General features: G+C 37.3%; 1 protein-coding gene across 9 annotated transcripts in view; it reads left to right on the forward strand.

Annotated features, from left to right (window-relative positions):
- Window positions 1-26,796, forward strand: part of DPP10 (dipeptidyl peptidase like 10) — a 1,381,541-nt gene that overhangs the window by 1,317,366 nt on the left and 37,379 nt on the right. For all 9 annotated transcript variants that reach the window (XM_032399013.1, XM_032398270.1, XM_032397511.1 and 6 more), the window contains 3 exons: window positions 474-521; window positions 21,822-21,920; window positions 22,028-22,097. In XM_032399013.1, coding sequence (XP_032254904.1) covers window positions 474-521; window positions 21,822-21,920; window positions 22,028-22,097 — 217 coding nt within the window. The remainder of the gene's footprint in view (window positions 1-473; window positions 522-21,821; window positions 21,921-22,027; window positions 22,098-26,796) is intronic.

Below are 26,796 nucleotides of genomic sequence, written 5' to 3' on the forward strand. Positions count from 1 at the left end.
ATATAATTAGAACCAAATTTTTATCTTATGGATGAGATATTTCTATTATGCATGCATTCTTTCTTCCTTGATTGAGTGGTAAGTAGAATTTAATCTTGGATTAACTAGTGAGGGGTCACAGGGTCATGAATCAGCTTTCTGGACATCAGTGACTGCTCTATAAAAGACTAGTGAAAGAGAGTAAGGAGCGTAAGACTGGGTACCATAGAATTATAGAAGGATAGGGCATTTTGGAGAAGGGGAAATCTTAACAATCTTTGCAAATGGTTTCTTTCCCCATATGTTCTTTTCTGAATAAAATATCTGTAGATAGGAATGCAATCTAGTTATGTGGTTTGTTTCATTATTATGTTTTAACTGTGAAATGCTTCAATTTGGAAAAAGTAACTGTCATGTAAGCCTTTCCAATAATTATTACTTAGATGTCTTTAAAATATTTATACATATTTTTTATACATGTTTTTAAAATCCAGGCCCAGGTGTCCCAGTGATCAGTCTACATAGCACGGAAAACCCAGCAAGTAAGTACACAAACATGACAATGTGGGACAGTCATGGGAGGCATTGGTCTTAGGTATTACTTATTCTGAATGTCATACTCTTATAAAACCTTTTTCAAAGGAGTTTCCAGCATGGAGAGAAATGTGTAGGTACCATCAATTTGACTTTGTTTATGTAAAAGAAACCATAAAGCAAGTGGTTTGAGCCAAGTTACAGCTGGAATTGGATCTTACATGCCTGGAACAGGGTATCTACTATATCTAAATTCAGTGAAGACTGGTTGATGAGGCTCATTTAGGTACGCTTCAGCCTATTGGCCCCTTACTGCTCTGGTCCATTTTTACCTTGGTCTCATATAGATTATTCCTTCAATGTTTTTTGTGTACTTTTGGGAAAAATATGAAAAATATGTTATATTTTTTCTATCCTATTTGTTCCAGCTATCCAGGGCTTCCTAGTTTTATCTATTCATTTATTCTTTTACGTATTTAACTGTTCATCATCTATTAAGTGAGCACCTACTCTATCAATCAAGCAATATAACCAAGGTTGGGTGGACTCTGCTAGTAAAATATGGTCAATGTGTCTGTTTATGTAATTACAGTAGAGTATGTAAGTAAATGCGTAGTTGAGGTAATCTTAAAAATGACTAGCAAGATTGCTTCCTGCCTTCCTTTCTTCCTATGTTTCGTTGCCTTCTTTCAATTTTATTCAGTCAATACTCTTAATGCTCTAATGATTTACATTAGGCTACTATGATCTAATAAATTAGGCTTATATTTATGAACTTAATCCTCAGAACACCCCCTGACATATAGTTAATATTTTATTATCCTCTTTTAAAGATGAGGAAACCGAGTCACGGGGAGGTAAAATAACTTGCTTAATTCATCCTAATAGGTAGGTGAGCCAGGAAGCATAGGAAATAGTCTGACTGACTCCAGAATAGGATTTGTAACTGATGAAGGCAGATTGGAGGGGGTCCCTGGCTTCACCCAGGATAGAAATCAAACATGAGTTGGAGAAAGCGAAAACAGAGTTTAAGAATAGCAGAGTGTCTAGGAGACTTAGAAAGGACAATGAGTCTCATCAGTGCTTGGGGTTTATATTAGAAAAGGATCTAGGGTATGTGTTCCTTTAGGAATCCAGGGTAGGGTCCAATCAAAGCTGATGAGAGGTGAGTAACAGGTGTTATTTCATGAATCATCGAAGGTAGGAGGTATTGATGCCAGTGTCAGCAGAAGTTTGTTTGAAGCTAACGTTCTGGAACATGTTTGGTATCCAGCTCTTCTTAGATTTTATTACGTGCTTGGGGCCTAGGAAAAAAAGAGAATGATTCACTCTTGCTTTCCCCTTGAAGTGGAACATAGCTTCTTTGGCTTGTTCAGAAGCAAAATATAGAAATTCGGCCTACCAGAAAAACAGCAGACACACAGCCTTTCCAAAATGGATTCCTCCAGCTTCCCTACCTCATTATCACTACCATATGATGGCAACTTATTCTATTGTGATTTTTATCTTTCACATCTGTATTATTTTTAGAGAACAGAGGAAGACCATTCATTCATATTCTTTAAATTCCAACATATGGAGACTTCCTCTTTATTCTATGAAAAAACAAAAGTGCAAATTTGTAATGGGGTTTTGTGTGGTTGGAAGTAGGTGAGCACATTGTTTAGTTTCTACTTATCAGTATAAACCTGAAAGAGGTTATGGTGAGCAAATTAAATCTGTTTAGTATTAACAGTAACAAACAACAATAATAAAACAGTATATTGGATAAAATAGAAGGTTGAATTTTATAGATTAAAATCAGTATATAAAATGAGTTCATTATATACATTTTGTGAGATCTGAAACAAATCTCTCATAGGATCAATTTTCTTGTAGGCAAATTAGCAAATGAATTTTTTATGAAGATGAGACATATTTGCAACGTAGGATGCACTGAATAACTGGGAACTATTTGTGTTATACTGCATATTCTGCCAAAATAATTTTTAAATTTCCAATCTGATTTTAATTATTAACTTTATTCTACTGTTACAAGGCAATGTTGTTTCCTAGTAATTTCTGCGGCAAATAATAATGAAATATTTTTGTATAAATGAAATCTAATTTTCCCATTTATAAGCCAATTATCATCTCAGCATCAAGAAAAACAAAAAGTGAGCAGTTGTCAGGTGCTATTCAAAAACTTACATTCAGTTTCAAGTAAATCTTTTGGTTAATGGATCTTGGATTAATCTTTCTTTGTTACATTAATGAATTAATTGTAACACATCTGGGGGCCACATGAAATAGAACAGGGTATGAAAAGAAAATTTAAAAGAGAAAAATGAAAATAAATTTAACAAACATGGACACCTTTAAACCCAATGGTTATCAAAGAAAGAAATGCAGAGTAAAACATTGCCATGTAATTTGCCAAACAACTTACTGAACAGCATCAAAAAATTTACATTGCTAAGAAGGATACAGTAAGGCTCTCATAACTTGCAGGTAGAACTATAAATTGTTGCAAACTCTTGGAAAAAATAAGTCATAAATCTTTTATACCTATGTACCTATGTTTCCTCTTAATGGTTTTTACTGAGGAAATAATTCTAAACAGAGAAAACCTAAGAGCACTGTTGACAATAATGAAAAAAAACATAATAAAAGAGGGGGATTTGTAAATGAACTTTAATGGAATATTAATTAGTGCCCTGAATATCTTCCATTTGTCCCTCCAGAACCATTGGATCTCAGTTTTCCCCCCTTTGGTTTCTGCCCAGAAAGTAATCTATACAGATGACTTAGGTTCTGTTACCATTTGGCCACCAGGTAGATTCTAGCTAAAGTGAATCCCATGGGTGACTGAAGATAGGGAGAAAAGTAGTTTTGGTGTATCTATATTTCCAGGGCTACTTATCACTGTGGAATTACCCAAGATTGCCAGGACTCCTAGCTGAAGGTCACCATGGATCTCTCACAGACCTGGCCACAGTCCTAAGCCCTGGGTTACTAGACTGCCCTTTATGAACTTCTGCCCATTGTTCATATGTTTGTAAATAGTTCTTAATTAAAATGTTATCAAATCATTCTAATAAAGTCACTATCAGTTTCCTACTAGGATTAAAAATAAAAATGTTGACAAAAGTTCTTCAAAAATGTTTAAGCTAGAGTTCCAAGTGATTAAGGAGGCCAAATGTTTATGCCACTCTAACAAAGCTGTTTGAAAATGCATCTAAAAATTTAAGAAAATAATACTCACAAATGTTAAAATTCTTGCATTTGGCTAGCAGCCTTCCAGGTGATTTTTTGTTCTTCTTGAATATTTGCCTCATGTTCTGCAATGAACAAGTATTTTTTTTTTTTCATATATTACTTTTATAATGAAAAAGAAACTCTTCATTAAAATGCTCAGTGAGTTAAGGTATAAATATGCAAAATTTTACTTAGCTAATATTTCAAAAGTCCTTTGTCTCATATCATTACCATTTTCTTTCTCCTTAATTTTGCATATATGCTTGTTTCCTTTTTCTCCATCCCATCTCTTGTTCTCATCCCTCTTTACTTCTCTTCTACTTTATCTCCCCCTTTCTTCTTTCCAGTTTTGTTTTCATTTTCTTCTCTTTTCAATCCCATGCTTAAAACCATGTCTTAACATTCCTTCCTCTTCAAACTATTTCACCAAAAAAACTGCGTATTATGTGTTTTGCAAATTTATCGTGAAAAAAAAAGCTGTCTGCTCTTAATATTTTCAAAAATGGCTTTACTATTATTTCCTATATTTCTTTTCCTTAAATAGAACTTATTTCCCTGTGACCATGGATTGATTTTTTCCCCATGAATAAATGAGTAGCCTTTGATTTAGAAGTAAAAATTTCTCAACTGTCCCTAAATACATGTAATTAGGTTTATTTTTTATCACTGACATTTGATAATTAAGAGAAACCATGAGAAATTATTAGTATATTATACTCATATTGGTGCCTCTGGCTGTATCCATTTATTAAATTGTCAGTCATTTTAATACAATAAACTATTGTTCATTTATTTAAAAAAATAGTCAACAAGATGATCTGTAGTTTAGTTAGAGGTATAAAGGTAAAAATTTACTAAGATTTATTCTTCAAAAAGCTGTCCTATTGTAGTTAGCAAATATCAGGTGACACTGGATTCCTCTAAATACAAAACAAATGGTTTTATCCACAATTAAGTGCATTTTTATGATCGTTCTTAAGTTAGTTATCAATGCTGAATCTTTGGTGAAATCCAGTATACAGAGTTTAGGTATTCACATTTTAAATTTTATAACTGAATGTTTACGATAGCTTCCTTGAAAATATGCTCTTTAGATAACCTAAAACTTCTTACATTTTAGGGATAGAATAAACCTCTGAGAACATCTCATTTCCCAAATCTGTATTGTAACAAATGACACTTATTTACAAGAGATGTGGTCTGATGTGCCTGAAATCACATGTAGAATTCAGAGTACAGTGCAGGAAACAAAGTTAGATGGTTCTAATAGAATATGGTAATTTCTCTGATAGAAGTGGACATAATTCCAAGACAGCAAGTCAGCAGAAAGGCAAAAGAATGTGAACATACTAACATGAAGGCATGAAAATATTCAAACGTGCAAGATAAAGGTTGTCCCATGTGGCTGGAACAAAACATTTAAGAAAAAAAGCAAAAGTATATAGGCAATAGGGGCAAACTGGAGACAGGTCAGAAAAGTCTTATGATGTTTTACTCTAAGGAGTTTGGATTTAACAGTAAAGTATCAATGATAAACCACTGACAATTAAAAAATAAATTTGTATTCTGGCCATGGAGTAACTGAAAGTAGAAACAGCCTGTTGCCAGAAAGGAAGGGAGGGGGGAAAAAAAAAGGAAAAGAGAAAAACTGGATAAAATATATAAAAAACAATTTTCAAGCATGTGACAATAGTCAAGGTAGGACTTTGATCCCTGGAAGAAGGGAGACAAGTGAGTTAATGTTGTAATTGCCCTGGCTTTCTGGCTGGAATCATTTTCTGAATCTCAGTGCAATGAAGAACAATGCAAGAAGAGTGTAACGGTATCTTAGAGTCAGAATGAGGACGGACATTGGAGTTCAGAAAGGTTGAAGATTTTGGAATGTTGAGAACATGGACAAATACACTGGAGAAGAGGAGGAGAAATGGAGAAAAGAGCCCAGAAATCTTAATAGGGCTTCAGGGGATCATCTTGAGTCTACTGCAGAAAACCCCTAGCTGAGCATGTATCTGGGAAAGGCCAGAGCTTCAAAAGCGCTGGCATGTGCTAAAAGTTCCAACCAGGCAGAATACTGGAATGTGCAGGAGACAGCCCAAAAGAGTCATGCCTTCGTAGTAGGGCTACGCTAGCCACACAGCAGAGATCACCCAAACCTACACCAAATGAGATATTTTTAAAAGTATTGAAATGATTTAGCTGCCTGCAAAGAGCCTAAACACCTGCTGGAACCAAGTCCAACAACTTCCAAAATAATAGAACAAAATCCAAAACAATGTAAATGGTCAGAATCCAGTAAAACATTACTGGGTGTGTGAGGAAGCTAGAAAATGTGACTCATAACTGGGGAAAAAAGCTACTGTGAACAGACAGACTCAGAAATGAGAGAGATGGAACCTTCTGACAAATACAATAAACCAACTATTATAAGTATGATTTTGAAAGTCAAGAAAAAATGAATACAGTGTGAATATAAATGGGATATTTTTTAAAGGAACTTCATGAACTTAAAATATCTGAAATTGGGATGCCTGGGTGGCGCAGTCAGTTAAGCATCTGCCTTCCGCTCAGGTCATGATCCCAGGGTCCTGGGATTGAGTCCTACATTGGGCTCCTTGCTCAGCGGGGAGCCTGCTTCTCCCTCTGCCTGCTGCTCCCCCTGCGTGTGCTCTCTCTCCTCTAAAATAAATACATAAATCCTTAAAAAAAAATATCTGAAATAAAAACTTCACTGGAAAATACTAAAAGCAAATTAGACACTATAGAAAACGGATCAGTGAACTTGAAACATCAATAGAAACTTCCAGATAATGAAAGAAATGAACAGAGCCTAGTTAATGTAGGCATATATATACATATATGTGTATATATATATACCATATATATATAATATAAAGTATTTATATAATGCAGGTATAATGCAGGCCATCGTATATATATGATGTTTTTAACTAGAGTCAAAAGGGTAGGCACGTAAGAAGAAATATTTGATGAAATAATGGCCAAATCCAAATAAGATGAAAAGTATAGAATTGCTCAACAAACCTCAAGCGAGATGTATCCTAATAGAAAAGGTGATTTAAAAACAAAACAAATTAAACCTTCTATCATCAAAAATAAAAGGACACCTATATAGCCACACATTACATACATGGTAGTGAAGGCAAGAATTACTGCAAAGGTCTCATCAGGAGAAAAAAAAAAAAAAGGAAAGGAAAGGAAGAGAAAAGAAAGAAAAGAAAAAAATAGAGCAAAATCTTTAAAATGATGATGGAAGAATTCCAGAAAAGATGGCAGAATAGGACAACCCAAAGCACAATTCATCTCAGGGATACAACTAGGTAACATTCACATCAGTATAAATAACCCAGAAAATGACAGGAAGACTAGGAGAACAAATTCCACAACTAAAGGGACACATGGGGCTGTCTGTGGGTGGGAGGGATGCTGCTGGAATGGAGAGGGGAGAGAAGTACTCTCACACAAGGGAATTTGTCTTCCCTGTGTGGACTCTCCAAACATTTGACTTTGAAAGCCAGAGGGGCTGAATTTCATGAGTTCTTACAACCAAAGAGACTCAAAACCTGAAACTATAAAAATAATTGGGCTCAGCTCTGGGAGAACCTGGAGGGCAAGAGGAATCCGTCCACGCCCTTAAAGAGACAGCGTAACAAACAGCCCACAGAGATATAGCATGGAAGCCGCAGTTTGAAAAATGCCTGGGGCATACAGAAGGGGGCTTTCTTCACTAATCTCATGAGTGTGATGGAAGGTCAGGGACCCTTGAGAGACTTCTTCAGAAACAACGGAGCTGGTGGGCACCATTACCTACTTCCACCTACCAGCATAAACACGGGGCGACCTGCAGGAATCAGAGAAGCCCAGATACTCCCTCCTTGATAACACTGCATGCCCTGCACCTCCCTCACCCCCTGCACTTCAGATCTGCCCTCTCCAGCCAGGTTGGCCTTAGTCTTAGTGAATGCAGGTCCCCTCCCTCCCCCGAGTTTGTGGACCCTTGCCCTTTGCAGAGTCAACCCCTCCAAAATGCTCTTAGCCAGAGCCCTTCCAAAGAGGTGCCACAAGCCCAGCAATGTGCAAGCACGCCAACAGGGGCCAGCACCACTCCAAAGTGACACAGGCACAGGGGAAGATAACCACACACACCACTCCACCTATGGCCCCAGCAGTGGGCAAGGGACAGACAGCTGGTCTGACTGCAGGCCCTGCCCACCAATAAAAGCTTCTCAGGGGGACAAAACAGGTAACCATCCTGCAGTTTGGTGCTACTGTTACCTCTGGCAAATGGTTGGTCTCACAAAACTCAAGCCCAAGGCAGCCCAAGACAGGCCCACTAACACAAAAGAGACCAAGCACTGCCCACCACAGGCAAAGAAAGCCATTGCAGATGACTGGACTGAAGGAAAAAGCAACTCGGCCACAACAGCAGGGCAAACGCAACACACATAGGAATCACCCCTCAAGTGCCAGGTTCTGGTGAACTGGAGACACTGCATTACAGGACCTCTCCTTCATAAGGCAGGAGACATAGCTGACTTTCCTAGCATACAGAAACAGACATAAAGATTTAGACAAAATGAGAAAAGGAAGTAGGTCACAAATAAAAGGAAAAAATCATAGCAAATGACCTAACTGAAATAGACACAAGTAATACGCCTGATAGAGAATTTAAAGTAATGATCATTAAGATATTTGCTGGACCTGAGAAAAGAGTAGGGGACATCATTGAGAAACTTAACAAAGAAAACACAGGGGCGCCTGAGTGGCTCAGTCGTTAAGCGTCTGCCTTCGGCTCAGGTCATGATCCCAGGGTCCTGGGATCGAGCCCCGCACCGGGCTCCCTGCTCCGCGGGAAGCCTGCTTCTCCCTCTCCCACTCCCTCTGCTTGTGTTCCCTCTTTCGCTGTGTCTTTCTCTGTCAAATAAATAAATAAAATCTTTAAAAAAAAAAAAAGAGAGAAAAAATACAATCAGATATGAACTCAATAAATGAAATTAAAAACACACTAGACAGAATATAGAATACAACAGGAAGAAGAATGGATCGGTGACCTGGAGAACAGAGTAATTGAAAGCAATCAAACTAAGCAGGTGAGAGAAAAAAAGTTATACAAAACAAGAATAGATTTAAATCAAGTGTAACAGCATTCACATTATTGGGATCCCAGGAGGAGAGAGAGAGAAAAGGGTACAGAAAATTTATCTGAAGAAATAGCTGAAAACTTCCCATATCTAGGGAAGGAAATAGACATCCATATCCAAGAGGCAGAGAGCCCCCTCTGAACTAAATCCAAGAAGGTCCACAGCAAGACACAAAGTAACTGAAATGGCAAAAAGTAGCAATAAAGAGATTATTAAGGCGGAGCAAGATGGAGGAGGAGTAGGACACCTGGATTTCGTCTGGTCTCAGGAATTCAGCTGGACAGGGATCAAACCATTCTGAACACCTACAAACTCAACAGGAGATCGAAGAAAAGAATGGCAACAACTCTCTGAACAGAAAAGCGACCACTTTCTGGAAGGTAGGACGGGCGGAGAAGTGAATCTGAGGTGATATTCGGGAGGATAGACGGCGGGGGAGGGGGCCTCTGTATGCCGCTTCTGGCAAGTGAGAGAGCCGTGGAGCACAAAATCGGAACTTTTAGAAGTCGGCTCCGCTGAGGGACGTCACTCCAGTGGCTAAGCGGGGGGTGGAACACTCACAGGACAGTGTGGTCTCAGGACCCTCGGGGTCACAGGAAGACTGGGGGTGTCTGAGTGCAGCAGAGCTCCCAGTTCTCGGAGCGGGGAAGCCGGCTGCAAAGACGGAGCCGAGGCGCGGGCTCTCAGCTCAGCGTTGCCATAAACCATGATCCGCGGCACAGTCGGGCCATTGCTCCTCCAGCAGGGACCCAACAAGCGGCAGATCCAGGGAGACTCCCCTTCCTCCCCCTGGGAGGAGCGGCACGGGAGCGCACTGCAGGGATCATCTGGGTTTGGAGACTCCACACAGGGTCGGGTGCCAGAGAGAAACACTCGGTCACAGGCCGGGTGAGCACGGAGTGTGGCCGAAGACCGGGGAGAGGGGAGTGATTGACTGCTTTTCTCTGGGGGCTCACTGAGGAGTGGGGCACCGAGTTCTCGGCTCCTTGGGGCGGAGAATGGGAGGCTGCCATTTTCACTCTCGGCCTCCAAAGCTGTAGAGAAAGCTTGCAAGGAACAAAAGCTCCAGAGAGCAAACCCGAGCAGATAACTTAGCCTGGACCGGCAAGGGTGGGGCAATTCTGCCTCCGGCAAAGACATTTGGGAATCACCGCAACAGGCCCCTCCCACAGAAGATCAGCGAGAACAGCCAGCCAAGACCAAGTTTACCGATCAATGAGAACGGCAGAACTCCAGTGCTAGGGGAATACTACACATAGAATTCATGGCTTTTTTACCATGATTCTTTAGTCTTTCAAAGTTAATTTTTTTTAACTTTTTTTTTCCCCTTTTCAACCAACATCTTATCAATCCCTTTTTTAAAAAAACATTCTTATTTTTCAGTTTTAGAGTCATATTCTATCCCTTCATAGTAGTTACCCTTATTTTTGGCTTATATATATAAGTTGTTCTCTCTTTAAAATTCTGAGATACAGTTTCTTCTAACAGATCAAAATATACCCTAAATCTCTAGTGTATGGCTTTGTTCTGGTCTCCTGCCTGATCACATTCTCTCCTTTTTTTTTTTTAATTCTCTTTTGTTTTTTTAAAATTATCAATTCCTTTAATAAAATTTTATACAATTTTCATCTTTAGAGTCATATTCCATCCCTTCATCATATCAACCCTTATTTTTGTACGTATATAAGTTTTTCTTTCTTTAAAATTTTGGGAGGCACTTTCTTCTAACAGACCAAAATACACCCCAAATCTAGTGTGGGGCACTGATCTATGCACCAGCCTGATCATATTTGATCATATTCTGTATTTTTTTTGTTTTGTTCTGTTTTTGTTTGCTTTTATCATTTTCTTTTTCTTTTTACTTTCTTTCACTTTCTTTTCCCCTGGCTTCAGGTCTTTTCTGATTTGTTTAGAGTATATTTTCTGGGGATGTTGTTACCCGGTTAGCATTATGTTCTCTCATTCATCTATTCTCCTCTGGACAAAATGACAAGATGGAAAAAATCACCTCAACAAAAAGAACAAGAGGTAGTACCGACTGCCAGGGACCTACTCAATACGGACATTAGTACAATGTCAGATCTAGAGTTCAGAATCATGACTTTAAAGATACTAGCTGGGCTTGAAAAAAACATGGATGTTATTAGAGAAACCCCTTCTGGAGAAATAAAAGAACTAAAATCTAACCAAGTTGAAATCAAAAAGGCTATTAATGAGGTGCAATCAAAAATGGGGGTGCTAACTGCTAGGATAAATGAGGCAGAAGAGAGAATCAGTGAGATAGAAGACCAAATGATGGAAAATAAAGAAGATGAGAAAGAGAGAGATAAACAACTACTGGATCACCAGGGCAGAATGTGAGAGATAAGCGATACCATAAGACGAAACAACATTAGAATAATTGGGATCCCAGAAGAAGAAGAAAGAGAGAGAGGGGCAGAAGGTATATTGGAGCAAATTATAGCAGAGAACTTCCCTAATTTGGGGAAGGAAACAGGCATCAAAATCCAGGAGGCAGAGAAACCCTGTCAAAATCAATAAAAATAGGTCAGCACCCTGACATCTAATAGTAAAACGAACGAGTCTCAGAGACAAAGAGAAAATCCTGAAAGCAGCTCGGGAGAAGAGATATGTAACCTACAATGGTAGAAACATTAGACTGGCAACAGACCTATCCACAGAGACCTGGCAGGCCAGCAAGGACTGGCATGATCTATTCAGAGCACTAAATGAGAAAAATATGCAGCCAAGAATACTATATCCAGCTAGGCTGTCATTGAAAATTGAAGGAGAGATAAAAAGCTTTCAGGACAAACAAAAACTAAAGGAATTTGCAATCACAAAACCAGCCCTACAAGAAATATTGAAAGGGGTCCTCTAAGCAAAGAGAGAGCCTAAAAGCAACATAGACTAGAAAGGAACACAAGACAATATACAGTAACAGTCACCTTACAGGCAATACAATGGCACTAAATTCCTATCTTTCAATAGTTACCCTGAATGTAAATGGGCTAAATGCCCCAATCAAAAGACACAGGCTATCAGATTGGATTAAAAAATAAGACCCATCGATATGCTGTCTGCAAGAGACTCATTTTAGACCCAAAGACACCCCCAGATTGAAAGTGAGGGCGTGGAAAACCATTTACCATGTTAATGGACACCAAAAGAAAGCTGGGGTAGCAATCCTTGTATCAGACAAATTAGATTTTAAATCAAAGACTGTAATAAGAGATGAGGAAGGACACTATATCCTACTTAAAGGGTCCATCCAACAAGAAGATCTAACAGTTGAAAATATCTATGCCCCTAACATGGGAGCAGCTAATTATATAAGGCAATTAATAACAAAAGCAAAGAAACACATCGACAACAATACAATAATAGTGGGGGACTTTAACACCCCCCTCACTGAAATGGACAGATCATCTAAGCAAAAGATCAACAAGGAAATAAAGACTTTAAATGACACACTGCACCAAATGGACTGAGCAGATATATTCAGAACATTCCATCCCAAAGCAACGGAATACACATTCTTCTCTAGTGCCCATGGAACATTCTCCAGAATAGATCACATCCTAGCTCACAAATCAGGTCTCAACCAGTACCAAAAGACTGGGATCACTCCCTGCATATTTTCAAACCATAATGCTTTGAAACTAGAACTCAGTCACAGAGGAAAGTCAGAAAGAACTCAAATACATGGAAGCTAAAGAGCATCCTACTAAAGAATGAATGGGTCAACCAGGAAATTAAAGAAGAATTAAAACAATTCATGGAAAACAATGAAAATGAAAACACAACTGTTCAAAATCTTTGGGATGCAGCAAAGGCAGTCCTAAGAGTTAAGTATACAGCAATACAAGCCTTTCTCAAGAAAAAAGAAAGGTCTCAAATACACAACCTAACCCTACACCTAAAGGAGCCAGAGAAAGAACAGCAAATAAAGCCTAAACCCAGCAGGAGAAGAGAAATAATAAAGATGAGAGCAGAAATCAATGAAATAGAAACCAAAAGAACAGTAGAACAGATCAACGAAACTAGGAGCTGGTTCTTTGAAAGAATTAACAAGATTGATAAGCCCCTGGCCAGACTTATCAAAAAGAAAAGAGAAATGACCCAAATCAACAAAATCATGAATGAAAGAGGAGAAATCACAACCAACACCAAAGAAATACAAACAATTATAAGAACATATTATGAGCAACTCTATGCCAGCAAATTAGATAACCTGGAAGTAATGGATGCATTTCTAGAGATGTATCAACTACCAAAACTGAACCAGGAAGAAATAGAAAACCTGAACAGACCTATGACCACTAAGGAAATTGAAGCAGTCATCAAAAATCTCCCAACAAACAAAAGCCCAGGGCCAGATGGCTTCCCAGGGGAATTCTATCAAACATTTAAAGAAGAATTAATACCTATTCTGAAACTGTTCCAAAAAATAGAAATGGAAGGAGAACTTCCAAACTCGTTTAATGAGGCCAGCATTACCTTGATCCCCAAACCAGACAAAGACCCCATCAAAAAGGAGAATTACAGACCAATATCCTTGATGAACATGGATGCAAAAATTCTCACCAAAATACTAGCCAATAGGATCCAACAGTACATTATAGGATTATTCACCATGACCAAGTGGGATTTATCTCTGGGCTGCAAGGTTGGTTCAACATCCACAAATCAATCAACGTGATACAATGCATTAACAAAAGAAAGAACCAGAATCATAGGATCCTCTCAATAGATGCAGAAAAAGCATTTGACAAAGTACAGCATCCTTTCTTGATCAAAACTCTTCAGAGTATAGGGATAGAGGGTACATACCTCAATATCATAAAAGCCACATATGAAAAACCTACAGTGAGTATTATTCTCAATGGGGAAAAACTGAGAGCTTTCCCCCTAAGGTCAGGAACGCGGCAGGGATGTCCACTATCACCACTGCTATTCAACATAGTATAGAAGTCCTAGCCAGAACAATCAGACAACAAAAAGAAATAAACGGCATCCAAATTGGCAAAGAAGTCAAACTCTCACTCTTTGCAGACGATATGATACTTTATGTGGAAAACCAAAACGACTCCACCCCAAAACTGCTAGAACTCATACAGGAATTCAGTCAAGTGGCAGAATATAAAATCAATGCACAGAAATCAGTGGCATTCCTATACACCAACAATAAGACAGAAGAAAGAGAAATTAAAGAGTCGATCCCATTTACAATTGCACCCAAAACCATAAGATACCTAGGAATAAATCTAACCAAAGAGGCAAAGGATCTGTACTCAGAAAACTATTAAATACTCATGAAAGAAACTGAGGAAGACACAAAGAAATGGAAAAACGTTCCATGCTCATGGATTGGAAGAACAAATATTGTGAAGATGTCAATGCTACCTAGAACAATCTACACATTCAATGCAATCCCCATCAAAATACCATCCAGTTTTTTCAAAGAAAGGGAACAAATCATCCTAAAATTTGTGTGGAACCAGAAAAGACCCCGTATAGCCAGAGGAATGTTGAAAAAGAAAAGCAAAGCTGTCAGCATCACAATTCCGGACTTCCAGCTCTATTACAAAGCTGTCCTCATCAAGACAGTATGGTACTGGCACAAAAACAAACACATAGATCAATGGAACAGAACAGAGAGCCCAGAAATGGACCCTCAACTCTATGGTCAACTAATCTTTGACAAAGCAGGAAAGAATGTCCAATGGAAAAAAGACAGTCTCCTCAACAAATGGTTTTGGGAAAATTGGACAGCCACATGCAGAAGAATGAAACTGGATCATTTCCTTACACCACACACAAAAATAGACTCAAAATGGTTGAAAGACCTAAACGTGAGACAGGAGTCCATCAATATCCTAAAGGAGAACACAGGCAGCAACCTCTTCGACCTCAGCACAGCAACATCTTCCTAGAAACATCGCGAAAGGCAAGGGAAGCAAGAGCAAAAATGAACTATTGGGACTTCATCAAGATAAAAAGCTTTTGCACAGCAAAAGAAACAGTCAACAAAACCAAAACACAACCGACAGAATGGGAGAAGATATTTGCAAATGACATATCAGATAAAGGGCTAGTATCCAAAATCTATAAAGAACTTATGAAACTGAACACCCAAAGAACAAAGAATCCAATCAAGAAACGGGCAGAAGACATGAACAGACATTTTTCCAAAGAAGACATCCAAATGGCCAACAGACACATGAAAAAGTGCTCAACATCGTTCGGCATCAGGGAAATCCAAATCAAAACCTCAATGAGATACCGCCTCACACCAGTCAGAATGGCTAAAATTAACAAGTCAGGAAATGACAGATGTTGGCGGGGATGTGGAGAAAGGGGAACCCTCCTACACTGTTGGTGGGAAGGCAAGCTGGTGCAACCACTCTGGAAAACAATATGGAGGTTCCTCAAAAAGTTGAAAATAGAGCTACCCTATGACCCAGCAATTGCACTACTGGGTATTTACCCCAAAGATACAAATGTAGGGATCCAAAGGGGTACGTGCACCCTGATGTGTATAGCAGCAATGTCCACAATAGCCAAACTGTGGAAAGAGCCAAGATGTCCATCGACAGATTGAATGGATAGAGAAGATGTGGTATATATATATAGTGGAATATTATGCAGCCATCAAAAGGAATGAGATCTTGCCATTTGCAACGACGTGGATGGAACTGGAGGGTGTTATGCTGAGCGAAATACGTCAATCAGAGAACGACATGTATCATATGACCTCACTGATATGAGGAATTCTTAATCTCAGGAAACAAACTGAGGGTTGCTGGAGTGGTGGGGGGTGGGAGGGATGGGGTGGCTGGGTGATAGACATTGGGGAGGGTATGTGCTATGGTGAGCACTGTGAATTGTGCAAGACTGTTGAATCACAGATCTGTACCTCTGAAACAAATAATGCAATATATGTTAAGAAAAAAAAAGAAGAGGATAGCAGGAGGGGAAGAATGAAGTGGGGGAAACCAGAGGGGGAGATGAACCATGAGAGACGATTGATTCTGAAAAACAAACTGAGGGTTTTAGAGGGGAGGGGAGTGGGAGGATGGGTTAGCCTGGTGATGGGTATTAAAGAGGGTACATTCTGCATGGAGCACTGGGTGTTATGCACCAACAATGAATCATGTAACACTACATCAAAAACTAATGATGTAATGTATGGTGATTAACATAACAATAAAATAAAAGAATATTAAAAGCAGCAAGAGAAAAAAAAACAGCAAGAGAAAAGAAAACAATTATATAGAAAAGAAAACAAATATATACAAGAGAAACCCCAGAAGGCTATCAGCTGATTTTTCAGCAAGAAACTTTGCAGGTCAGAGGGGAGGGACATGATATGTTCAAAATGTTGAAAGGAAAAAAATATGCAAAAAAAAAAAAAAAAAGCTCTATCCAGCAAGGCTATCATTAAGACTAGAAGGAGATATGAAGAGTTTCCCAGGAGCTAGTTCTTTGAGAAGATTAACAAAATTGGGGCGCCTGGGTGGCTCAGTCTTTAAGTGTCTGCCTTCGGCTCAGGTCATGATCCCAGGGTGCTGGGATCAAGCCCCACATCGGGCCCCCTGCTCCGCGGGAGGCCTGCTTCTCCCTCTCCCACTACCCCTGCTTGTGTTCCCTCTCTCGCTGTGTCTCTCTCTGTCAAATAAATAAATAAAAATCTTAAAAAAATAAAATAAAAAAGATTAACAAAATTGACAAACCTATAGCAGTACTCATCAAAGTCAATACATCAATAAGCAAATAAATTGAGAAAGTGAGAGAAGACTCAAAGAAAATCAGAAATGAAAGAGGAGAAATAACTACTGATACCATAGATATAAAAAGGATTATAAGAGAATGATTATATGCCAACAAATTGGAGAACCTAGAAGAAATAGATAAATTCCAAGAAACATATAACCTCCCAAAACTGCATCAGGAAGAAATTGAAAATTTGAACAGGCCAAAAACCAGCAAGGAAATTGAATCACTAATCAAAAAACTCCAAACAAACAAAAGTCCAGGACCACATGGCTTCACAGGTGAGTTCTACTGAACACTTAAAGAAGAGTTAATACGTATTCTTCTCAAACTATTCCAAAAAACAGAAGAGGAAGGAAATCTGCCTAGCTTCATTCCATGAGGCTAGCATTACCCTGACACCAAAACTAGATAAAGACACTATGAAAAAAGAACTACAGGCCAATATCGCTGATGAACATAGATGCCAAAATGCTCAACAAAATACCAGCCAACCGAATCCAACAATACATAAAAAAATCATTCACTATGATCAAGTCGGTTTTATTGCCAGGATGCATGGGTAGTTCAACAATCACAAAGCAATCAACATGATACATCATAACACAGAAATAAAGGATAAAAACCATATCCTCATTTCAATAGATGCAGAGAAAGCATTTGACAAAGTACAATATGATAGAAACCCTCAATAAAGTAGGTTTTAAAGGGCATATACCTGAACATAATAAAGGCCTTATATGAAAAACCCACAGCTAACATCACCCTCAATGATAAAAGACTGAGAGCAGTTTCTTTAAGATCAGGAGCAAGACAGGGATGTCCACTCTCACCACTTTAATTCAACATAATACTGGAAATCCTAGCTACAGGAATCAGACAAAAAGAAATGAAAAATATCCAAATTGGCAAGGAATAAGTAAAATGTTCACTATTTGCAGATGACATACCATATATAGCAAACCCAATACTCCACCCAAAACTACTAGAACTGATAAGTGAATTTAAGGTTGCAGGATAGAAAATCAATATACAGAAATTTGTTCCATTTCTATACACTAATAATAAAGCAGCAAAAAGAAATTAAATAAATAGTCCCTTTTAAAAATGTACCAAAAATTATAAAATTCATAGGAATAAAATGAACCAAGGGCATGAAACACCTATGCTCTGAAAACCATAAAACACTGATGAAAGAAATTGAAGAGGACAGAAAGAAATGGAAAGATATTCCATGCTCATGGATTGGAAGGACAAATATTGTTAAAATGTCCATACAACCCAAAGGAATCTATAGATTTAATGAAATCTCTATCAAAATATGAACAACATTTTTCAAAGACCTAGAACAAACAATCCTAAAATTTGTATAAAATCACAAAAGACAGTCAAAGCTGGAGGAGTCACAATTACAGACCTCAAGTTATATTACAAATCTGTAGTGATCAAAAAAATATGGTACTGGCACAAAATAGATGCATAGATCGATAGAACAGAATAGAAAGACCAGAAATAAACCCATGTTTATATGGTCAATCAGTCTTCAACAAGAGGCAAGCTAATGCATTTGAAAAAAGGCCATCTCTTCAACAAATGGTGTTGAGAAAACTGGACAACTACATGCAAAAGAATGAAACTGGACCACTTTCTTACACCAGACACAAAAATAAACTCAAAATAAGGACCTAAATGTGAGCCATGAAATCATAAAATCCTAAAATAGAGCACAGGCAGTAATTTCTTTTACATTGGCCATAGCAACATTTTTCTAATTATGTCTCCTGAGGCAAAGGAAACAAAGGCAAAAATGAACTATTGGGACTACATCAAAATAAAAAGCTTCTGCACAGTGAAGGAAACAAAACTAGAAGACAACCTACAGAATTGGAGAAGATATTTGCAAATGACATATCCAATAAAGGGTTAGTATCCAAAATATATAAAGATCTGATATAACTCAGCACCCCAAAAACAAATAACCCAATTAAAAAGTGGGCAGACGGGGTGCTTGGGTGGCTCAGTCGGTTAGGCGTCTGCCTTCGGCTCCAGTCATGATCCCAGGGTTTGGGCTCTTTGCTCCATGGGGAGCCTGCTTCTCTCTCTCCCTCTGCCTGCCATGTCCCTGTTTGTGCTCATTCTCTCTCTCTCTGTCATATCAATCAATCAATCAATTCAATCTTAAAAACTGGGCAGAAGACATAAACAGACATTTCTCCAAAGAAGACATTCAGATGGCCAACAGACACATGAAAAGATGCTCAACATCACTTATTATCAGAGAAATGCAAATCAATCAAAACCACAATGAAGTATCACTTCACTCCTGTCAGAATGGCTAAAATCAGCAACATAAGAAACAGCAAGTGTTGGCAAGGGTGTGGAGAAAATGGAATCCTCATGCACTGTTGGTGGGAATGCAAACTGTTGCAGCCACTCTGGAAAGCAGTATGGAGGTTCCTCAAAAAATTAAAATGACAACTACCATACAATCCAGTAAGCACACTACTGGATATTTACCCAAAGAATACAAAAACATTGATTTGAAAGGCTATATGCACCTGTTTATTGCAGCATTATTTACAATAGCCAAATTATGGAAGCAGCCCAAGCGTCCATCAATAGATGAATGGATAAAGTGGATGTGATATACCCACACACAATGGAATATTATTCAGCCATAAAAAAGAATGAAATCTTGCCATTTGCAACAACATGGATGGATCTAGAGAATATAATGCTAAGCGAAGTCAGTCAGAGAAAGACTAATTCCATATGACTTCACTCATATGTGGAGTTTAGGAAACAAAACAAAGGGAAAAAAGAGACAAACCAAAAACTACAAACAAACATGGCTACCAGAGGACAGTGGGTGGGTGGGGTGGGTGAAATAGAAGGGGATTAAGAGTGCACTTATCATGACGAGCATTGTATAACTGCTGAATCATTATATTGCATGCCTGTAACTAACATAATACTGTATATTAAGTATACTGGAATTAAAATTAATTAATTAAATGATGATGGAGAAGAAAACATAATCTTCAACCTGGAATAAATGATCTTAGAAAACAGCCTTCAAAAGTGAAGGCAAAATAAAGAATACAGAAGAAATGCTGAGAATGTTTTGTTATCAGACTTGCAGTTCTAAATAATACATAGATAAAAGAATAATTTAGGAAAATACTTTGAGCCACAGAAAAATGAAAATATAACTAATTCAAATTTGGAGATACCTGACAATCTGACTAGAAATTTACGGCTCTAAAATCTTGCTTAATAAAGAAGGAAAACTTTAAAATCAATCATCTAAACTTCCACTTTAAGTAGATAGAAAAAGAAGAGCAAATTAAGTTACAGGGAGGAAATAATAAAGAGTGGAAATAAATGATAAAGAAAATGGACTAGCAGTAGAGAAAATATATGAAAGCAAAGTTTTTTAAAGATCAATAAAATTTATAAAGTTCTATATAGAGTCATCAAAGAAAATGTACACTATTTTCATTAATGAAATGCAAATGTTAATAATGGATCCTATACACATTAGAATGATAGTAATGGAACATTGTAAGTAATTTTATGGTAGCAAATTTCACATTTTTGATGAAGTGGGTAAATTTCTTAAAAGACATTAACTGCTAAACAACCAGACAGGAGGAAATACACTATATAAATATTATCTACTAAAAAATTTTCAACTAATATTCTTCCCACAAAGAAAATTCCAGTTAGCTTCACTGGTGAATTCTGTGCAATATTCAATAATATTTATACCAAACTTAACACAAAATCTCAGAAAAAATAAGGCCAACATTCCAGATTCCACATCCAACATAAACCTTACAAGGATAAAAATAAAAAAGGGGGTGGCATGTGCCTATTTGGCTCAGTTGGTAGAGTGTGAGAGACTCTTGATCTTGAGGTTGTGAGTTTGAGCCCCATGTTAGATGTAGTGATTACTTAAAAAAAAAAAATCTTTAATTTTTTTTCTAATGAATATAGATACAAAGTTCACTAAATACTAGCAAGTAAAATCTACCAATCTATAAAAGGATAATATGAGTACATGGGGTTTACCTGAAGAATCCATGATTGCTGTAACATTCAGCAATCGATGCAATTCACTTTACTGTTAACTCTGAGGATTTAGAAGTATTTGATAAAATTGAAAAACAGTAAACACAACAATATATTAATAATAACTAGAAAGGAAATTTCTTAATTAGATGAACTACTACAACTGATACCATACTTAATATCTTAATGTTGAAAGACTGATTGCTTTCTCCCAAGATTGAGAGAAATCAGTGGATATACATACATACTTATGGATTAGAGGGCTCACTTTTTTTAGTATGTCAAATCTCCCAATAAATTTATAGATTTAGTATATCAATCAAAATTCCAGCAAGTTACTGATGTTTGTTTCATGTTTTGTCAATTTGTTTTTTGATTTTTTTTAATTGGCTATTGCTATATTCTCAAATTCATTAATCATTTCTTTTACAGTACCTAATATGCTATTAATGCCATCTACTGTTTTTCATCTTAGATTGTCTTTATATCAGATTTTGCAGTTTTTAATTTTTAGTATTTTAACTTGTGTCTTTTTAAAAAATTTCATTCATATTTCTCCTTAATATCCTCATGCCTATTTTTTTCACCTTAATAAACACATGGGATATAATTATATTCTTTTTAATGGTATTGCCAATCGATTATATCATTTGCATTATTTCTATTGATTATATTTTGTACTCATTATAGGTAATATTTTCCTGATTTTTTACATGCCTCATAATTTTGTACTGGGATCCCAGAATGGTAAATGTCATCTTATTGGGTGCTAGATAAGTCTGTATTCTTTTAAATATTCTTAAGCAGAGTAGTAACGATCAGATTTGCATTTTGAAAATGTAAATGCTAATTCCAAGAATAGGGCAAATAGAGAACATTTCACTGGAATAAGAAAGCTCAGTTAGAAAACTGTTGTAGTAATCCAGCCAGGAGAGAAATTATGAGAGTTTAATCAGTGCCTAACACAGTGCTTGCCAAATGATAATCACTGATTATTTGTTGTGTTGTACTGATTCCTGATCAACACATAGTAATTATTTAAATTAACTTTTTGATTTATAGAATATTTTATATTGGAAAGCAATTCCATGCTGAAGGAAGCTATCCTGAAGAAGAAGATAGTAAAGTCAGAAATTAAAATGCTTCATATTGACGACTATGGTAAAGTTTTGTGCATGCTATGTTATTTAAGAACAACATTCTCTGCATCTTATAGTTTTACATGTAAATGACTCTCCATCTTTAATATTTTGCTCTTTCTTTAAAAGAACTTCCTTTACAGTTGTCCTTTCCCAAAGATTTTACGGACCGAAACCAGTATGCTCTTCTGTTAATAATGTAAGTATTTTATTTGTTTTTGAAATGAAGGAATCTAAAGGCTTTATAATTTTTCTTATGCCTCACATAACAGCATTCTGATTAAAAAACAAAAGAAGAAGTCCTATGTGTGTAGTTAACTGTGCAGCTGTCAGTGGTATGAGCTCGTCAAGGACATCACCACAAAACAATATGGAGGGATGTGGAATTTGTTTGTACTTCTTACCTCCCAAGTTGAACTCAATGTTACTGCTGGGAATAGTGACACATGTGGTTTGGCTTATGGATGTCTGTTTAGCAATTACTCAAGCCCTATGCTCATTTTTTTTTTTCATATATAATATTGGTCTATTTCTTTCTTTGCAATATATTTGTCATATCAAAGTTATGCTGCATTCATAAGAGCAATTTTTTTAATTGTTGTAAGAATACTTAATATGAGATCTACTCTCTTGACAAATCTTAAATGCACAATAAAGTATTGTTAACTATAAGCACAGTGTTGCATAGCAAATCTGTAGAACTTAACTCATCTTGCGTGACTAAAATTTTATACCCACTGAATAACAACTCCCCATTTCCCCCTCCCCTGGCAAACACCATTCTACTCTCTGCTTCTAGGAGTTTGATTATTTTAGATGCCTTTTCAGAGTGGATTCATGCAGTATTTGACCTTTGTGACTGGCTTATTTCACTGAGGATAATGTCTGTAAGGTGCATCTGTGTTGTCACAGTCAGGCCCTATGCTCTCTATCAGTTGCTTATGCAACACTGACGAAACATTGATTTCCACTGCTGAAACCATTGGTTATATTTATATCACTCCTGCCAGTTTTCCTTCTTGGATTCATGGCCAGCAGGAAGCACCTCCCATGCTCAGAAAACCTTTTAGTTTTTTCCAACTTAGAATTGACTTTGGAATTGAATTCATTCATACTTTCTATGAGATCAAACTCTGAAATAGTACTGGGCACAGAGACCCCTAACATCTAATGGTTGACTAACTTGATACTGATGTAGCATTTTATTCCTGAGAGTTATTGGTTATTTTCCTTATTAAGAACCCAGCCAGCATATATTGCTAGGACAATGCTTAAAGTTGCCTAAAATTATATCAGAACCTTATTAGGAAAAGAGAAATGAAAACAGCATGACTTGTTGACTACTGAATATAGAAGATAAGTGTTCAGTCTATGAAATCAAAGTTCCTGGCTCTAAATTCCAGTTTTGTCAATTTATTAGCGGTGTCCTTAAGCAAGTTGCTTAACCTCATTTAGGGCTCAGTTTCTCCAAATATGAAACAAGCATTAAAGTACAGCCTATGTTTTAAGGCTGCTTTTTAGATTATATGAAATACAATATGTAAAGTGCCATGCACATGATTGTTTTAATTATTTTGATTATAGTTCATTATTTTTTACAGATTGTAGATTCTTTAATAAATAGAAACAATCTGTCACTTAATTTTAAGCAGCTAAATACAGAAAACATTATACTTAGTATTTCCCCACATTCCAGTATTTATTCCTAATGTTAATGTCTTGACCTCATCTAGTTTCTCATGCCCAGACCCTTCTCCTTTGTCTCTAAATAACCAGAAGACCTTGAAAGTTCTTTGTGACTTCCTGCGGAAGTTCTTATTTGCTCTTTTACAATTGCTTCTTTTGTCCCTTCTCTTTCACCTACTTTTCTTCAATTCCTATTTGAAGTATGTGTGTGTTTTATTGAGGAAAATATTTAAGGCGTTAAAATGAGACAAAAAAAAGGAAAAAAATTCTTAACCCAATATTCTGTCTCAGTCATCTCTCTCGTTGGGAAAAGAGGCTGTTCTTTTTATTCACTTAGGGGGGAACAGGTGGTTCTCAGGGAAAGGAACCCTTTTAGTCATTCTTCCATGAAGCACTGCCTCACTCATGCAGATGGGCATGTAGGCAATTATTATCACTTGCCTGTCCGCTGGCTCCAGAGTAATGTCACACTTTGGGGTGAAAAGTAGACAGGAATTACAGATTCTCTCTGTAGCCTTGAGTCAGAGAAACTAATCGACTTGTTTTGGCATCTGATATGAGCTTTATTCTGGGTGATATAGATTAGTCTTAATTTCTCTTGTTAGAAAAGGGATAATCAGGTCTTTTTTAGAGGCAGGATAATAGAGTAAAGGTACTAGTTCAGGAGTCAGGTAGGCCTGGGTTCAAATCTCAACTCAAAGATTTACAATACATTGCTTAATTTTTCTAAGCAGCAGCTTCCTAATAAATAAACTGGAGATGATAACTTGGGATACCTTAAAGATGTGTCACCATAGCGTCTGGTGGAGCATAAACACTTGCACTTAGTGTTTAATAAATTGTAACCATAAACATAGTTATTATTAGCACTAGTAGTTTTAATAGTTAAAATTATCAGCTTCCACAGACCAACCCCTTCAGGGCCCCTCCTACAAAAAAACAGCAGCACTCAAAACTTGCTAGCACCACCACCCTGCCTCCCTATGCTGTGTTTCAGTGGAACTACCCTCTCCAATATACTCTTGACCAGACCCCACACAGGATGCTGCAGCCCTGGCAGTGTGAAAGCAGCCCGTAGAGTAGCCAGCACCACTCCAAAGTGACGCATGCCCCTGAGAGAGGAAAGATAAACACACATACCAGTCAGAGAACCAGTAGTAGGCTGGAGGCAGACAACTGGTCTGACTTCAGGCCCCACCCCTACCAATGAAAGCTTCTCAGGAGACAACCAGGGAAAGTGCCTTGCAGTCTGGTGCTATATCTCTGGCAAATGCCTGGTCTGTTTCAAGTCAAGCCCATGGCATCTCCAGGCTGGCCCACTGACATCACAGGGAGTAGACACTGCCCACAATAGGCCAAGAAAGCTATTGCAGACGACTGGACTGAAGGAAAAAGCAGCTCAGCCACAACAGCAGGGTAGATACATCACACATAGGAGACACGCCTGAAGGGGCAGGTTCTGGTGAAAAGGGGATACTACATAGCAGGAAACTACCGGACCTCTTCTTCATAAGGCCATTAGTTGCAAGTGCAGATGTGGCTGTCTCCCCTAACACACAGAAACCTCTACAGAAGTTAGGCAAAATGAGGAGACAGAGGAATATGTCCCAAGTAAAAGAATAAGACAAAATCACAGCAAGAGACCAAAGCAAAATGGAGATAAGTAATATGCCTGTTAGAGAATTTAAAGTAATGATCATAAAGATACTCACCAGACTTAAGAGTAAAAGACATCTCTGACACTTAATGAGATAAAAAAAAAAAAAAAGAACCGATTAGAGATAAGGACCACCATAAATGAATTTAAAAATACACTAGATGTAATAAAGAGTAGAAGAGACAAAGCAGAAGATCGGACCAGTGACCTGGAGAACAGAAAAATAGAAAATAAGCTGAGCAGATTGGGGGGTGGGGGATGGGGGATAAATAAATAAATAAATTATATATATATATATATATATATATTTTTTTTTTTTTTTTTTTTTTTTTCCAAGTGTAATAACATTTGCCTTATAGGATCACAGAAGAAGAGAAAGAAAAGCGGGCAGAAAATTTATTTGAAGAAATAATAGTTGTAAATCTCCCAAATCTGGGGAAGGAAATAAATTCCGGATAACCTAGGCACAGAGATCCCACCCCACACAAAATCCACCCAAGGAGGTCCACACCAAGATACACAGTAGTTAAGGTGGGAAAAGAAGTGATAGGTAATTTTAAAAGCAGAAGAAGAAAGCAGTTACATATAAAGGAAACCACATAAGGCTACCAGATGATTTTTCAATAGAAATCTTGCAAGCCAGAGGGAGTGGCATGATATATTCAAAATGCTGCAGCCAAGAATACTCTATCCAGCAAAGCCATCCTTCAGAATAGAAGGTGAGATAAAGATTTTTCCAGACAAACAAAAGTTAAAGGAATTCATTACCACTAAACGAGCCCTGCAAGAAATGTTATAGGGGACTCTGAGTGGAAAGGAAAGACCATAAGCTAGAGTAAGGAAAGTAGGAAGCACAAAAGCAGTAAAAATAAGTATATTTATAAAAATCAGTCAAGGAACTCACAAAATAAAAGGATATGAAGGGAAGTAAAGTTGTAAAGAATGAGTTCAAACTTAACATACACTGCTATATACAGAAGATGTTATATACAAACCAAATGGTAACCACAAATCAAAAATCAGTAATATGCAAAAAAAACAGAGAAAGTAATCCAAGTATATCACTAAAGAAAACCAACTTATCTTGAGAGAAGAGAGCAAGAGAAGAAAGGAACAGAGAAGAACTACAAAAACAACCATAAAACAAGTAACAAAATGACAATAGGTACCTACTTATCAGTAATTACACTGAATGAAAATGGACTAAACATTCCAATCAAAAGACAGAGGGTGACAAAATGGATGAAAAAATAAGACCTATCTATATGCTGTATACAACAGACTCATTTCAGACCTAAAGATACATGCAGACTGAAAGTGAAGGGATGCAGAAGCATTTATCATGCACAGGTGTGTGAAAAGAAAGCCAGGGTAGCAATACTTATATTGGACAAAATACTTTAAAGCAAAGACTGTAACAAGAGACAGAGAAGAGCACTATATAATCATTCAGGGGAAAAGCCAACAAGAAGATATAACAATTGTAAATATTTATCCACCCATTCTGGGAGTACCCGAATACATAAAGCAGTTAATAACAAACGTAAAGGAAGTA

Source organism: Phoca vitulina, unplaced genomic scaffold (assembly GCF_004348235.1).
Source record: "Phoca vitulina isolate PV1807 unplaced genomic scaffold, GSC_HSeal_1.0 scaffold1, whole genome shotgun sequence".
Lineage (NCBI taxonomy): Eukaryota > Metazoa > Chordata > Mammalia > Carnivora > Phocidae > Phoca > Phoca vitulina.